The sequence below is a fragment of the Heterodontus francisci genome, chromosome 27 (genome assembly GCF_036365525.1).
Source record: "Heterodontus francisci isolate sHetFra1 chromosome 27, sHetFra1.hap1, whole genome shotgun sequence".
Classification (NCBI taxonomy): Eukaryota; Metazoa; Chordata; class Chondrichthyes; order Heterodontiformes; family Heterodontidae; genus Heterodontus; species Heterodontus francisci.
The window spans coordinates 8905929-8923323 of NC_090397.1; the positions used below are offsets into that span (position 1 = coordinate 8905929).

A 17395-nucleotide genomic window follows, 5' to 3' on the forward strand; every position below is an offset into this window, starting at 1 on the left:
CCTTCAGGTAGTGTGTTCCAGATTCCAACCACCCTCTGGGTGAAAATTTCTTTCCTCAAACCCCCTCTAAACCTCCTTCCCATTACCTTAAATCTATGCCCCCTGGTTATTGACCCCTCCACTAAAGGAAAATGTTTCTTCCTATCTATCCTATCAATGCCCCTCATAATTCTGTATACCCCAATCAGGTCCCACCTTGGCCTTCTGTGCTCTAAGGAAAACAACCCTAGCCTATCCAGTCTACCTTCATAGCTGAAATGCTCCAGCCCAGGCAACATCCTGGTGAATTTCCTCTGCATTTCTGCCAATTGATCCTCCGCAAGTCAACGGGATCTGTGACGGAGCATGTCATCGGTGTAAGCCAAGAGGACGAACCGCATGCCCATCCCGCGTAGAACCAAACCCATCAACCTCCTGCGAAGCAGGCACAGGAATGGCTCCACGCAGATGGTATATAATTGGCCGGACGTGGGGCATCCCTGATGCACTCCTCTCCAAAAGCGAAGGGGTGCAGTCAAGGACCCGTTAACTTTAACCAGACACTCTGCGGCGGCGTACAAAAGTCGGACCCAGGCCACAAAATGCGGCTCAAGTCCGAACGCGCGCAGAGTCCTGAAAAGATATTTGTGATCCACCCTGTCGAACGCCTTCTCTTGATCGAGGGAGAGAAGGGCAACTGACAGACCAGTCCTCTGGGAAAGAATGATCAGGTCCCGGACCAGGTGACTGTTGTCCTGGATGGACAGGCCCGGGACCGTGTAGGACTGGTCAGGGTGTGTTATGTGGGCCAGCACGGAGCCCAGGCGGGTAGACATAACCCGGGCAAAGATCATATAATCCGTGCTGACGAAGAAGACTGGACGCCAGTTCTCAAGCAGGCGGAGATCGCCCATCATCGGCAACAGGACAATGCCCGCCTTGCGCCATGAGAGGGCATCTCCCCGGTCGCCAGGCTTTCCCCCAGAACCCGCGCGTAATCGCTCCCCAGGACATCCCAGAACATTCTTAGGAACTCCATGGTCAGCCTGTCCAGCCCCAGGGATTTGCTCCTTGAGAGCTGGTGGAGGGCGCTGGTCAGCTCCACCGACGTGAACGGAGCCTCCAATCCTTCGGCACCCTCCGGGCTGACCTTCAGCATGTCATTCCATAAAACTCTGCTTGCATCCTCGCTGAACGGATCCAGAGAAAACAATGTGCCGTAGTAGGTACGGACCAAAAGGCCCATTCACTCTGGATCCATGATGGAGGATCTGTCATTGGCCAGCAGCTCGACAAGCTGCTTACGGATCCCCCGCCATTTTTCCAGCGAGTAGAAGAAGGGTGAGGCGCGGTCCAAATCTTCCAGAATCTGGATCTGCGACCTCATGTATGCACCTTGGGACCCGATGAGCTGGTCCCTCAGCACCCTTCTTCTCTTTGTACATCTTCCACAGGGCCGGATCCGTGATGACCTGACTGAGACTGATTCAAGTCGAGCGCCTCCCTCTCCAGGCGCCCAATTTTGACTTCCCGCCTCTTGGTCGACCCCTTCGCGTACACCTGACAGAAGACACAGATGTGAATCTTGCCCACATCCCACCATAGCCTCAAGGAGGGGAAGCCCCCTGTTTCCTTCTACAGTCGGCCCAGAATCGACGGAACGAGTCCCGAAATTGCTCGTCCTCCAGCAGCCATTTGTTAAGGTGCCAGTATGCGGACCCTGCCCGCGTGCAGAGCGGAGTGAACTTGGCCCACGTCAGATGGTGGTCCGAGCATGGCACCAGACACATGGAGGCTGCTGATACGCAGGACATGTACGCCTGCGAAATGTAGAGGCGGTCAATTCGGGATCCTCCTCCTCCAGACCTCCAGGTAAAGGCGCTGGAGTCGGGATGGAGATTCCGCCAGACGTCCACCAAGTCGAGGGAGCTGATCAGTTCCCTCAACTTCTCCACCGAGGCTTGGCCGCGCTGGGGACCGGAGCGATCCCTCACCTCGAGGGTACAGTTAAAATCCCCACCCGAGGATGATGCACTTGCCGCTATCGTTAGAGCTCAAGAGAGTGGATATCTCTTCAAAGAAGCACGCTTGCAACGCGCTGGGCCTGGGCGCGTACACGTTCACAAAGTGGAACGGCACACCACCCAGGCGAACGGCAAGGTGGAGCAAATGGCCCGGCTCAAGCTCCTTGACCCCAAGATCTCGGCTGAAAAGTCGGGACCAACAAGATAGCCACCCCATTAGAAATAGGGGTGAGGTGACTCATGTAGACCCCACCCTGCCACTCCAGGAGCCAAGGGGCTTCATCTCCCAGAATGGTGTGGGTTTCCTGCAGAAAGCTCACCGCATATCTCCCTTCCCTGAGGCCTGAGATATTGTGAAATCTGTGGTGAGCCCCCCTGCTGCCACTGATGTTGAGGCTGGCTATGGTTATCTTCATATCAAAAGTACTTAGAAACCAGTCACCAACACCTCACTTGTGAGGAGGGAGCGGAAGTGCATCTGGCCTTCGACTCCCCCAGCAACCCATTGAGGAACGCTTTAAACCGGTGCCTGTCAACCAGTTTCACGACCAGGCCGTTCCCCGCCGCCTTGAGGGCAGCATCGACAGACTGGATGATCAGCGCCAAACTTGACCACCGGCCGAGGGCCAGCTGAACTTTATTGCGGCAACCCCTGCATGCCACGAGGAAGTCCCCGAGTGCTGCTGTGGAGATGAGAGGAGACTCAGTGGGAGGCACAAGGGAGTCCACTGCCTCACCGGTGATGGATTCAAGGTCGTTCTGTGTGTCCCATATTGAGTCCCCATCCTCCTCCTCCGGGTCGTCACCGCCAGCGGCCAACACACCCGCCACAAACTGTGGGGTGCACGTCCCAGCCGCGCCAGCTGGTCCCGCCTCCGTCACGATCCCACCCGCAGGATCGATGGTCCTCGCTGGGTTTTTCTGTGGAAGTGGAGCCAATGGGTGCCAGCGGTTCAGGAACCCCCTCCACCTCCGTCCCCAGGCCCAGGGGAGATGGTAATTCCCGACTCCAGAAATCCAGCCGGAGCCGGCCCAGCAGACAGGACAGCATTTTCACCCATAACCAGGTCGGGTACTTCCTGGTAGAGAGTGGATTTTGGCTGGGAGGGCCGACCCTTTGGGGCCTCGCCCTCCCCTCCACACGGCACCCGACTCAGTGGCAGATGGGAGGTTTCTCCAGGAGCGTCCCCAGGATCTCCCTCCACAAGCAGGGCTCCACTTGCTCCTTCAGGAGGGGCCACATGTACAGGGGTCTCCCCCTCCACTTCATCCTGAGGGGTAGGGAGCTCCTGCCCAGGCTTTACAGCCTTGATAGTGGTGGTGACAGGGGGAACCTGGGGACCCGAACAAGGAGACAGCTCCCCTCCAACAGATGGGCCCTGCAGCTCAAGGCCCTGAGTTACCTCTGTGGAGGAATGCCATCTCCTCTTTTTCCCACTAGGACGCAGAGGCTCAGACACCTCCATGTCATCAGAAGCTTCCGCCTCGATACCCTCCTTTTGCTTGGTTACGCTGGGCCTGAGCCAAGCCCTGGGGCAGGTGGGTTCCCCGAGAGCAGACCTTGGGCTGAGCTCAGGCTCGGGTTGTGCCACGGTGTCAAGGGGACACACCTCTCGGTTTTTACTTTTTCTCCACATCTTCCTTCCACTCAGATGGGCACCCCCTTCCCCACCGGCGGCTGTGAAAACCACAGCCTCCGGAACTGACTGAGCAGTGTCTGCTGGAGGTGTAGGGGGAGTGGGAGGAGGTGCGGCGGTGCCACCCTGGGCCACCAAGGTGGAGTTGGTGGCCGGGAGGTTGGGGCAGTTCTTACGAATGTGCCCCACCCCCTTGCAGGCATGACACCGTGCCCCATCCGAGGTTTAGAAGATGCGGTAGGCCGCCCCCGGAACTCTACATTAAATTGAGCCTCCAACACCTCCTCCCTTGCCAGCTGCAAAAATAGATGGCGATGGATGGAGTAGACATGCCGGAGGCTGTTCTCCCGAAGACCGAGCAGGACTGGGGTGAAGCCCGACCTCACCTCCCCCAGGTGGGGGAGGAGGAGCTTACTGGGAATGAAGGGCGGGACGTTTGACAACATTATCCGCTCTGCCTTCAGAGGGTCCATAGGAAGGAAGGCTCCCCCCACAGTGAGCCCCTTACTCAGGACCAGGGACATCGCAAGCTTGGTCTTCAGGAAGAACACAGCCTTCCCGTATATCTGTGAGGCTGCCACAATGCTGAGGGACTGACAACCTCAGCCATTGCCTTTACACAAGCCTCTCTGGACATTTTAGGGGGGGGATAGCTCTTTACCCCATACCTAGACGTTATTAGTTGAAAAGGTGACGGGACCACATGGGCGGCCACAGAGGCTGCAGCCACATAGGTATGAGAGGGCCCTGCCACCGGTGATGATGGGCTTGCCATGGGTCCAAGAGCCAAACCCACCCCGAGTTGTAGGCTTGCAAAAAAAAACAAACAGAAGTTTACAAGAAATAACATATAAACAAATAGTAGGTTTGGGGAGAGTATGAGAATATACAGGAAAGGGGAAAGACAGGCTGTGAGCGATGACTTTTGCTTTAAGGGTGGTACACAGAACACTATAAACAATCCAGGGTAACACTCCCGGTCTTCCGGTTGTGGGAGGGATCTTCACCAGGGTCAGCTGAAAGCTGCCCAGGAGCTAGCTGTATCCTTTCGTCTCTTAAGCTTCAGCTGACCCAGGCTAGGCAATTGGGGTGGAGAGGGAGCTTCCTTGTGTATTCAACGCAATTGCACAGTTCCCTGTAGAATTGTACAGCCCCACCCCTTGTTGTTCCGGCCTTTTCCACCTCACACAACAGTCCAAATCAAACAAAGATCTGGTGCTCAACAACCCACCTCCAAATACAGCCTTATTTCTCCAAAGTCCTTTCCTCCTCTGCAGCAAATGTTGTCCAAAAGTGTTGCAGCTCTCTCCTCAGCTCCCCCTCTCCAGCAGCAACTGACTGCAGCACTGTCAGCTGCACCTCGTTGATGCACTCAGGAGTCCCAGTCAGGCAGCAGCTCTTTTTTTTGAGGGGGTCTTTATTAGCAACCAACCCCGTTTTTTTTTCTTTCGCAATATGACTGGGTCAAGAAGGTTAATCACCACCTTCCCAGGGCAAATAGGGATAGGCAATAAATGTCACCTTTGCCAGCGATCCCCATATCCCAAGAATAAACACATTTTAAACATGGATAATGTTGAAGGAGCTTCATTCTGCAATTAATCCATGACTGGGAAGTGTTTGATTGGACAGTGTAGAGGAAGATTTACTCTGTATCCAACCCCATTTTTTTTTAGGTGGCCTTTATACCACAGGCCCCTTTTATATTTTTCATGTCGAGGGGGCCTTTATTCCTCAGGCCCCCTTTATATACATATTTACAAAAATAACTTTATTAAAAACAGAAAAATGAACCAAAACTCAAATTAAATTGCTATTCTCGGCGTCAATGATGCACTCCTGTCCCTGCGGTGCCCACCGGTCGCGGAAGGCCTCAAGCGTGCAGGCCGACACCGCATGCTCCTTCTCCAGGGACACCTGGGGGCGAACATAACTGCGGAAGAGGGGCAGGCAATCGGGGAGGACGGACCCCCCGACGGCCCGCAGCCTGGACCTGTGAATTGCCACCTTGGCCAGGCCCAGGAGCAGACCGATGAGGAGATCCCCCTCCCGGCCCACGCCCCTCTGCACCGGGTGCCCAAAGATCAGGAGCTTGGGACTGAAGTGCAGCCAGAACTTGAGGAGCAGCCCCTTCAAATACTCAAAGCGGGGCTGCAACCTCGCACACACTGTATATATGTGAAACACGGACTCTTACAGGCCGCAGAAAGTACAGGCGGCCTGGGAGTCTGTGAACCTACTTAAAAGTCTATTGCACAGGACTGCCCTGTGCAACACCCTCCACCCCAGGTCCCTGATGTAAAAGGGGGAAGACTCCCGCGCAGAGAGACCTCCATCGGGGTTTCCCCTCGCCGCCAGATGGCAACGCGGATCGCCAGGGTGAGCTGACGAGGGCGAGGAAGTGGAGAGTGAGCAGGAGCAGCCCGTACCCCATACAGGAAACCCTGCCACGCCGATTGGAATGGCACGGAGGGCATTTCGGGGCCTGGGTCTGATGAGCAGTTCCGGCCGAATGAGGGTCAGCTCAGCCGGGAGCGCTCCGCACTCATGAGCCCCCTCGCCACCCTCAGTGAGGGGCGTCCCGGGGGGTTGGCTACTCCTCCGCCCGCCGGACCGTCCCCGCTGTCGGCCGCCCGGACAGCCAAGGCGTTCTACTCCGCCGGCGGGGCAGCGCCCTGACTGGAGCTGACCATATTCCAGACTCGGAATAGATCCCGGTAAAAGACAGGCAACTCCCTCAGAGAGGCACGGCTAACGGACTCCACCGGGAGCTGCGTGTCGTCTTGAAGGCAGTGACACTGGCGGAATAAATACGTTGCCAGCGCACACCATCTGGGAGGACGCGCGACGTACAGGTATATCTGTAGGGTCCGAAGGCGGAGAGTCACAGCCTGGGTGCAGACGCACACCAGCGACTGGCCGCCCTCCTCAATCGGGAGACTCAGGACCGTGGCAGAGACTCAGTGTTTCCTCCTGCCCCAGAAGAAATCGACGAGTTTCTTCTGGATCTTGGCAAATGCAGGGGGCGGGGCCAAAGTGACCAACCGGTACCACAACATGGAGGCCACCAGTTGGTTTATGACCAGCGCTCGGCCCCTGTAGGAAAGCACTGGGAGCAGTCCTGTCCAGCGCCCCAGCCGAGCGGTGACTTTCGCCTCCAACTCCTGCCAGTTTGCCGGCCAGGCTTCCTCAGCAGGGCTAAGGTGAACTTCCAGATAGAGGAGGTGCGTGGTGCTCCATGCAAAAGGTGTCAACTCCTCCGGCAGGGAGTCCACCCGCCACTGACCCACCAGGAGTCCGGAACATTTCTCCCAATTGATCCTCGTGGAGGACGCAGCAGAAAAGGTCTGCTGGCAGTCGCGCATTCTCCGCAAGTCAACGGGAGATGGAGCGAGAGAGGGTGATGGAGGGAGAGAGCGAGAGAGAGAGATGGAACGAGAGAGGGAGATGGGAGATGGAGCAAGAAAGAAAGATGGAGCGAGAGAGGGAGACCCCCTGATGCCGTTGATGTTGAGGCTGGCTAAGGTTATCTTCATGTCAAAGGTACTTAAAACCCGTCACCAACACCTCACTGTGAGGAGGGAGTGGAAGTGCACCTGGCCTTCTACTCCCCCAGCAACCCATTGAGGAACACATTAAAACGGTGCCTCTCAACCAGTTTCATGTCCGCGCCCTTGCCCGCTTTCTTGAGGACGGTACGGACGGACTGAATGATTAGCGCCAGACTCGACCAACGGCCGAGGGCCAGCTGAACTTTATTGCGGCAACCCCTGCAAGCCGCAAGGAAATCCCGGAGTTCCGCCGTGGGATGAGAGGAGACTCGGTGTGAGGCACGAGGGACTCCACCACCTCACTGGCGATGGAATCAAGGTCATCCTCCGTGCCCCACACCGAGTCCCCATCCTCCTCCGGGTCGTCACCGCCAGCGGTCGACACGCCCACCACACACTGTGTGGCGGACGCCCCGGCCGCGCCGGCTAGTCCCGCCTCCGTCACGATCCCACCCCCAGGATCGATGGCGGAGGAGTCCTCTCTGGGTTCTACTATGAAACTAGAGCCTGTGGGCGCCAGCGGTTCAGGACCCCGCTCCACCCCCGTCCCCAGGCCAATGAGCGGTCCTGGGGAGACGGAAGTTCCCGACTCCGGAAATCCAGCCGGTGCCGAGACCGGAGGCGGAGAGAGGAGGCCATCTCCCGCTCCGCCAGCACCCACAGGCCCAGCAGATGGGACAACATTTTCAATTGCAACCGGGTCGGGTATCTCCTGGTCGGTGGAAGACTGCAGCAGGGAGGGCCGACCCTTTGGGGCCTCGCCCTCCCCTCCACTCAGGGCACCCGACCCAGTGGCAGTGGCAGAATGAGCGGCGTCCCCAGGCTCTCCCACCACAAGCAGGGCTCCACTTGCTCCTTCAGGAGGGGCCTCATGTACAGGGGCCTCCCCCTCCCCTCCATCCTGAGGAATAGGGAGCTCCTGCCCAGACTTTGTAGCTTTGGTGATGGTGGTAGGGGAAACCTGGGGACCCGAAACAGGAGACAGCTCCCCTCACCTCAGGGCCCTGTGTTACATCTGTGGAGGGGTGTCTTCTCCTCTTTTTCCCAGTTGGGAGCGGAGGCTCAGACACCTCCATGCCATCAGAGGCCTCCGCCTCCGCACTGTACTTTTATTCACCCCGGGCCTGAGCCCAGCCCTGGGGCAAGTGGGCTCCCCGAGATCGGGCTTTGGGCTGAGCTCAGACTTGGGTTGTGTCACAGTGTCCAGGGGACGCGCCTCTCGATGTTTATTTTTCCTCCGCGTCTTCCTTCCACTTGGATGGGCACCCCCCTCCCTGCCGGAGGCCGTGAAAACCACATTCTCCGGCACCGACTGAATCTGGTATCTGGTGGAGGTGTAGGGGGAGTGGGAGGAGGTGCAGCGGCGCCACCCTGGGCCGCTGAGTTGGAGTTGGCAGCCGGGAGGTTGGGGCAGTTCTTACGAACGTGCCCCACCCCCTTACAGACATGGCACCACACCCCGTCCAAGGTCCAGAAGACACGGTAGGCCATCCCCTGGAACTCTACATTGAAATGGCCCTCTGTAACCTCCTCCCGTGCCAGTTGCATGAATAGCTGGCGGCGGAAGGAGTACACATGCCGGAGGCTGTTCTCCCGAAGACTGAGCAGGACTGGAGTGAGCCCCGTCTTTACCTCCCCCAGATGGTGCAGGTAGGGAAGGAGGAGCTCACCAGGAATGAAGGGCGGGACATTAAATAAAATGACCCTTTGCGCAGTGGCCTCCAGGGGATCCACTGGCAGAAAGGTCCCGCCCACGGTGAGCCCCTTGTTTAGAGCCAGGGACACCGCCCGCTCGGTCCTCAGGAATAACACTGCCTTCCCGTACATTTTTAGAGGTTGCAACAATGGCCGAAGGGCTGACAATCTCGGCCATTGCTTTCACACATGCCTCTATCGTCATGTTCGGGTAGACGTAGCTCTTGACCCCATGCTTCGTTGTTATTAATGCAAATGGTGACGGGGCAACAGGTGCAGCTGCAGCAGCCGCAGCAGCATATGTACGGGAAGGCCCCGCCACCAGCGAAGGAGGGCTTGCCATGGGGTCTAAGAGCCACATCCACCCCCAAGAAACAAAGCAAATTTACACAGTTGAAACAAAAAAAAAGCAAACTTTAAACAAAGTGGAGTGGGAGTAGAGGAGGATCGGGGTAGGAAGGTAAAGGAAAAGGGGAGGATAGGTGACTGAGGCGACTGAGTGGAGGAAGGGAGAGAAAGCCTGAAAAGGATGTTTGATCCAACTGCCAATTGGAGCACCTTTATAACAATTAGTCCAAAACTATTTGTAGTCTTCCAGTTGGGGGAGGCTTCTTCGCCTGGGACGGCTGGAGCCGCCCGGTACTCTCCTCTTCTGATTTTAACAAGAAAGTCTTCACCCGGGCAACTCCAGCTGTCCCGAGCAGGCAGTTGGGGTGGGAAGGGAGCTCCCTGTGTGCAAACACCAATACAAATACAGGGATCCTCTACTGGATTTGGCAGCCCCACCCAAGTCTTCAGGCCTCTTCTCCCTCCCCCAAACAGTTCATACTTAAAGTCTTTCAGGTGCCCTGACACCCACCTCTCCAAAACAATTGCAGCCTTCCTTGATGGTTTCAATCCACTCTGCAGTCTCCTCTCTCCAGTTACTGCAGTCTCCCCATTCCACTCTGCATTCACCTCTCTCCAGTTACTGCAGTCTCCACTCTGCATTCACCTCTCTCCAGTTACTGCAGTCTCCACTCTGCATTCACCTCTCTCCAGTCTCCTCTCTCCACTGTGCAGTTGCAGCAGCACAGGTGCAGCTGCTCCCCCTGATTGCAGGCAGGAAGTGCTCCAAATTGCCCAGCCAATCCCAGTGCTACACCTGTCCTGGGAGTGTTTGATGGGGACAGTGTAGAGGGAGCTTTACTCTGTACCTAACCCCCATTTTTTTTTTACAGCTTTACTCTGTATCTAACCCTGTTTTTTTTTGGAGCTTTACTCTATATCTAACCCCGTGCTGCACCTGTCCTGGGAGTGTTTGATGGGACAGTGTAGTGGGAGTTTTACTGTATATAACCTTAGCAGTACCTGTCCTGGGAATGTTTGGGACAGTGCAGAGGAAGCTTTACTCTCTAACATGTGCTGCACCTGCTCTGGAAGTGTTTGATGGGATGGTATAGATGGGCCTTTACTATATCTAGTGTATGCTATACAGCACTGGGAGCGTTTGATGGGATGGTGTAGATCAAGGTTGTCCCAACATACGGCCCGATCTGACCCGCCAAATGTTTCCATCCGGCCTGCGGATGTAAACTGTAGCCAGGGCTGTTCCTCATCCTCACCGTGACTGGAGATGAGAAATTCCCTTTCTCGGTCCAGCTTTTTAACTATTGCTGACAGCTGCTGACATCAGGAAAGCCGTTTCCCAATAGACTCAGAGCTTTCCGGCAGACTCTGTCTTTTTTTTAAAAAGTCTGCCAGAAAGCACCGAGTCTGTTGAGAAGCGGCTGTTCTCGATGTCAGCAGCTGTCAGCTGTGAAACTGACAGCGATCTTTTTTAAAAGAACTGACCAAACATCTGCTAAGCGTTCCGTTCTCTGCAACTGTGAGAGAGTGGAAGAGAGGTGGAGAGACAGAGTGAGAGGGGAAACAGAGAAAAGGAGAGGGGGGAATGGGGGGGGGGGGAACAGAGAGAGAGAGGGGAGACAGAGAGAGGGGGGACAGAGAGAAGGGAGACAGAGAGAGAGAGGGGGGACAGAGAGAGAGAGGGGGGACAGAGAGAGCGATGGGGGGGGGGGGGGATCCAGAGAGAGAGAGAGGGGGGGACCAGAGAGAGAGGGGAGACAGAGAGAGGGGGGACAGAAAGAGGGGGACAGAGAGAGGGGAGACAGAGAGAGAGAGGGGGGACAGAGAGAGCGGGGACAGAAAGAGGGGGACAGAGAGAGGGGAGACAGAGAGAGAGAGGGGGGACAGAGAGAGCGGGGGGGGGGGGGGGGGGAACCAGAGAGAGAGAGAGGGGGGGACCAGAGAGAGAGGGGAGACAGAGAGAGAGAGGGGAGACAGAGAGAGGGGGGACAGAGAGAGGGGAGACAGAGAGAGAGAGGGGGGACAGAGAGAGCGGGGTGGGGGGGTGGGAACCAGAGAGAGAGAGAGGGGGGGACCAGAGAGAGAGGGGGGACCAGGGAGAGAGAGGGGGGAACAGAGAGAGAGTGGGCAGGGGGAACAGAGAGCGAGAGGGGGACCAGAGAGAGAGAGGCGGGAACAGAGAGAGAGTGGGGGGGCGGGGGGGGGGGACAGGGAGAAAGGGGGACAGAGAGAGAGGGAGCGAGAGAGAACAGAGAGAGAGGGGAGACAGAGAGAGATAGGGGGACAGGGAGAGAGAGGGGGAGAAAGGGGGACAGGGAGAGAGGGGGAGAAACAGAGAGCGGGGAACACTGGAGACATGGGGGATGGAGGGGGGGAGAAGGAGACAGAGAGGGGGGAAGAAGGAGAGAGAGAGACAGTCAGACAGAGAGGGGGGGGAGAGAGAGAGAGACAGAGAGGGGGGAGAGTGTTACTTACGATACAGAAGGAGCCCATTCTGTCCATCGAGCCCTTTCTCCACGGAGCAATGCAGTCAGTCCCACTCCCTGGCTCAATCCCCATAGCCCTGCAAGTCTATTTCTCTCAAGTGGTCATTCCAATTTGCTATTGAAGTCATTGACTGTCTCTGCTTCCAAAACCCTTGTGAGCAGCGAATTCCAGGACATTACCACCTGCTGTGTAAAAAAGTGCTTCCTCATATTCCCCTTGCATCTTTTGCACAAGTGTGCAGGCAGAGATTGACTACTTATTAAAGCAAAAACAATGCCAGATATGTCACAAAATCAGTTTTCAATAAAGTGATGAGAAAGTAAGTCAATAAATTAGTCTTCTCATTTAAAGCTTCTTCACAAAAATGCACATTTGTTGTTTTTAAGAGTAAGATAAATTTTTAATGCCTTTATCTTTCGAAATTTGCTCACTGACCGCCTGGGCTGAGCAAAACTCGTAATGCAGCCCTCTGCCTGAAAAGGGAGCTTTACTCTATATCTAACTCGTGTTGTACCTGCCTTGGGAGTGTTTGATGGTGATAAAAGATGCCTGAATTTTCCCGGCATGATAATTCCTCTCTTGATAATATAGATTCATCTTTGATAACAGTGAGGGATTCAGACATTTTTAAAATTCATTCATGGGATGTGGGTGTCACTGGCAAGGCCAACTCTTTTGTCCATGTTTAGACCAAGGCTGTAATGAGGTCAAGAGCTGAGTGACCCTGGCGGAACCCAAACTGGGTATCGCTGAGCAGGTTATTGCTGAGTAAGTGCCACCTGATAGCACTGTTGATGACACCTTCCATCACTTTGCTGATGATCGAGAGTAGACTAATAGGACAGCAATTGGGTGGGTTGGATTTGTTTTGCTTTTTGTGGACAGGGTACACCGGGGCAATTTTCCACATTGTCAGGTAGATGCCTGTACTGTAGCCTTACTAGGACAGCTTGGTTAGAGGCGTGGCTAGTTCTGGAGCACATCTTCAGTACTACATCCGGGATCTTGTCAGGGCCCATAGCCTTTGCAGTACCCAGTGCCTTCAGCCATTTCTTTGAGTGAATCAATTTGGCTGAAGACTGGCATCTGTGATGCTGGGGACCACAGGAGGTGGCCGAGATGGATCATCAAATTGGTACTTCTGGTTGAAGGTGTTTGCAAATGCTTCAGCTTTGTCTTTTGCACTGATGGGCTGGTCTCTGCCATCATTGAGGATGGGGATATTCATGGAGCCTCCTTACCTCACTATATATTATTTCTAGTTACTTATATCCATTAAAACCTTTGATTCTGACTGTTCACACGCGTCTAAAGTTGGTCATTTCTGGTGATTGAAATTGAGTACTTTTGTTTCATTCAGTGCTTGGCATAGAACTTCTCGCAGCCTGTCAGGGTATCGAGTTTTTACGCCCCCTAAAAACAACGACCCCCCTGGAAAAGGTCTACGATCTGGTCCGCACAGTCGTAAGGTATGATTAAACTAATGATGTACTTTGGGTCACATTTTAACTGTGACTGTCTGGGATGGCTCCAGTTAAGATGGTCAATGTCTTTTCACTAAAATAAAAGCAAAATACTGCGGATGCTGGAAATCTGAAATAAAAACAAGAAATAAAAACACTGTCTGCTTTCTAGACCTTGGATTAAAGACCGTTTCATGGCACCAGACATTGATGTTGTCCATCGGTTGTTGTTGGAACAAAAGGCAAGTTGGCACATTGCAGTGTTTAAGTTAGATAAGACTGGTTAATCTTTAACAGCTGATCTGAGGAAACATGTTTGAAGTGAAGCTCCAGCAATTCAGTCTTTTTCGATCATTTATGGACAGATATTGGTTCAGAAATGTCTTCATTTTAAGGCAGTTTCATTTGGTTAATTTAATAAACAAGAATGAAGTATTTTTGGAATGAGTTTTATTTAATGTGGTGCTACACCCATGTTAATTGCACATATTACGATGGAGCTGAATCTCCACCCCATATAGATCCTTTGGAAGTTACGGGTGGAAGTTATGCTGTAGTTATACAAAATTGTGGTTTGACCCCATCTGAAGTACTGTGTTCAATTCTGGGCACTGCAACTCAGGAAAGAACATAGGAACAGGAGAAGGCCGTTTAGCCCCTCGAACCTGTTCTGCCATTCAGTGTGGTCATGGCTGATCTGAGGCCTAACTCCATATACCCGTCTTTGCCCCATATCCCTTAATACCTTTGGTTAACAAAAATCTATCAATATCATATGTAAAATTAACAATTGATCCAGCATCAGTTGTCATTTGCAAAGAGAATGCCAAACTTCTGTGTGTAGAAGTGTTTCCTAATTTCACTCCTAAAAGCTCTGGCTCTAATTTGTAGACTTTGTCTCCTAGTCCTAGACTCCCCAATCAGTGGAAATAGTTTCTGTTTAACTACCCTATCTGGTCTCTTCATATCTTGAAAACTTTGATCTAATCACCCCTTAACCAGGGAATACAGCCCTAGTTTGTTTAATTACTCCTTGTCATTTAACCTTTGAATTCCAGGTATCATTCTGGTAAATCTACGCTGCACTCTTTCCAGGGCCAATATATCTTTCCTCATGTGTGTTGCCTAGAACTGTTCACAGTACTCTCGATGTGGTTTTGTGTAGCTGAAGCATGACTTCTACCCCCTAGTATTCTAGTGCTCTAGATATAAAGGCCAGCATTCTATTAGCCTTTTTGATTATTTTCTGTACCTGGACCTCCAAGTCTCTTTGGACTTCCCCTGTTTCTAGCTTTACCCCATTTAGAAAGAACCCAGTTCTATAATTTTTAGGCCCAGAGTGACCTCATATTAAAATCCATTTGCCACAGTTTTGCCCATTCAGTTAATTGATCAATATCTCTTTGTAATTAACATCTACATTGCTTACAATACCACCTATCTTTTTGTCATCGGCAAATTTGGATATGTGGCTTTCTATCCCGTTGCTAAATCATTAATAAATATGGCAAATAGTTGAGGCCCCAACACAGATCCTTGCAGGGCATCACTAGTCATATCCTGCCAATTAAAGTACCTGCCCATTATCCCTACTGTCTCCTGCTGCTCAGCTAATTTCCTAACCAGGTCAATGATTTACCTTCAATTCCATGAGCTTCAACTTTAGCTAATAGTCTCTGATGAGGGACTTTATCAAATGTCTTCTGGAAGTCCATATAAATAACATCCCTAGACATTCCCCTGTCCATTACTTTAATCACCTCTAAAAAATTCAATCAGATTCATCAGGTATGACCTACTCTACAAAACCATGAGGATTTGAGTACAGGAGCAAGGATGTCTTAACTGCTGTTATACAGGGTCTTGGTGAGACCACATCTGGAGTATTGTGTGCAGTTTTGATACGCTTATCTGAGGAAGGATGTTCTTGCCATGGAGGGAGTGCAGCGAAGATTTACTAGGCTGATTCCTGGGATGGCAGGATTGACGTATGAGGTGAGATTGGGTTGACTAGGCCTATATTCACTAGAGTTTAGAAGAATGAGAGGGGATCGCAGAGAAACCTATAAAATTCTAACAGGACTAGACAGGCTGGATGCAGGGAGGATGTTCCCGATGGCTGGAGAGTCCAGAACCAGGGGTCACAGTCTCAGGATACGGGGTATGCCATTGAGAACCAAGATGAGGAGAAATTTCTTCACTCAGAGGGTGGTGAACCTGTGGAATTCTCTACCGCAGAAGGCAGTGGAGGCCAAGTCATTAAATATATTCAAGAGGCAGATAGATATATTTCTTAATTCCAAAGGGATCAAGGGATATGGGGAGAAATCAGGAACAGGGTACTGAATTAGACGATCAGCCATGATCTTTTTTGAATGGCAGAGCAGGCCCGAAGGGCCGAATGGCCTACTCCTGCTTTATTTAGAGATACAGCACTGAAACAGGCCCTTCGACCCACCGAGTCTGTGCCGACCAACAACCACCCATTTATACTAACCCTAAATAATCCCATATTCCCTACCACCTACCTACACTGGGGGCAATTTACAATGGCCAATTTACCTATCACCTGCAGGTCTTTGGCGGTGGGAGGAAACCGGAGCACCCGGCGAAAACCCACGCGGTCACAGGGAGAACTTGCAAACTCCGCACAGGCAGTACCCAGAATTGAACCCGGGTCCCTGGAACCTCACAGCTGTGGTGCTAACCACTGCGCCACTGTGCCGCCCTGTGTTCTATGTTTCATGCTGGCTCTCTTTGATCAGCTGAAAATGTTCAAGGTGTTCAGTCACCCTGTCCTTAATTATAGAGTCTAGTCATTTCCTGACAACAGATGTTAAGCTAACTGATCTTTTATTCCCTGGTTTCCCTCTCTCACCTTTTTTAAATAGCGAGTGACATGTGCAATTTTCAATCTAAAGAGATGGTTCCTGAATCGAGACAACTTTGGGAGGAAATTTTGGCCTTGAAAGGGGTGTTAAGAGATCTGGATAAATGGAGTTGAGATACAGATCAACTATGATCTAATTGATAGGTGGAACAGACTTGAGGGAGTTGAATGACTTACTCCTGTTCCTATGATCCGAGGCAAGTTTTCACCCAAAAGAAATATCCAACTCCATTGTATTTTGAGGTCGTGTCACTGATCGCTTCTGTTGCTGATTGGGTTCTTTCTCCCCTTAGGTTTGGGAAGTGGCACATCCTTACATTGAGAAATACAGATCTGCAAACCTGCCTGAGTCCAGGCCCATTTCACCAACTGCCTTTACACTGGAGCCTCCAATGTCTCCCTGCAAGCGAGCTCGGATAGAATAGCATTATCCGAATCAATTGTAAAATTGTGACATGAACAGAAATGCTGTGTAAACCTTTCTGTAACGTATAATTATTCTTATACACGTGTGCAGTTCAATCTTTAGAAGTAATGTTTACAAGTTAACTGAAATCCATTTTAATTTTATGTATTGTTAAATAGTCAAAATTGTGTTTCTTTATGTGAGGTGATGTGTAAGTAACTCAAGTTATCAACAGTCTGTCTCACTATTCCTGAGTTCTTAGAATAGGGATAACTGCAGGAAATTCAGTGATCCCGATTTTCGGAGCTTTCACCTTACTTGCTGTGACACTGATATATCGGTGTCACAGTAATAATGACACCAGGCACCACTTGCTTCCCACAGTGTAAGGGTCTATTACAAAATTCAACACTACTGAAAATAAAAAGTTTAAATGTTACTCCCACTCTGCCACTTATTTTGATTTTCTTCAACTTTCTCAATCTTGTTATTCTGCCTTCATTACTTGTTTTTGTTTCTTTAAAGAATGTTTCTCTTACCAGAATGGTACCACGGTTGAGGGACGTCAGATATGTGGAGAGACTGGAGAAGCTGGAATTCTTAGAGCAGAGAAGGTTAGGGGGAGATTTAACAGAAGTGTTCATGAGTAGTTTTGATGGGATGGGGGGATGGGGTTGGGCGGGGGGAACTGTTTCCACTGGCAGGAAGGTTGGTAACCAGAGAACACTGATTTAATGTAACTGGCAAAGAAGCCAGGGGAAGATGAGAATTTGTTTTTATTTAGTGAGTTGTTATGATCTGGAATCCGCTGCCTGAAAAAGTGGTGGAAGCAGAATCAATGAGCTGGATTTTACCGGGCCCCCAACATCGGGCTCCGTGGCTGGGGTGGCGGGGTGGGGGAGGAGCTGGAAGATC

General features: G+C 52.2%; 1 protein-coding gene across 2 annotated transcripts in view; it reads left to right on the forward strand.

The window, feature by feature from the left end:
* hal (histidine ammonia-lyase) overlaps positions 1–16919 on the forward strand; it is a 53127-nt gene extending 36208 nt beyond the window's left edge. The window contains exons 18-20 of one of the 2 annotated variants that reach the window (XM_068058772.1): positions 13082–13190; positions 13357–13426; positions 16368–16919. In XM_068058772.1, the coding sequence (XP_067914873.1) occupies positions 13082–13190; positions 13357–13426; positions 16368–16499 (311 nt within the window). In that variant the 3' untranslated portion in view covers positions 16500–16919. The remainder of the gene's footprint in view (positions 1–13081; positions 13191–13356; positions 13427–16367) is intronic. The other variant, XM_068058773.1, reaches the window with a different exon arrangement.
* Positions 16920–17395: the final 476 nt, after the last annotated feature.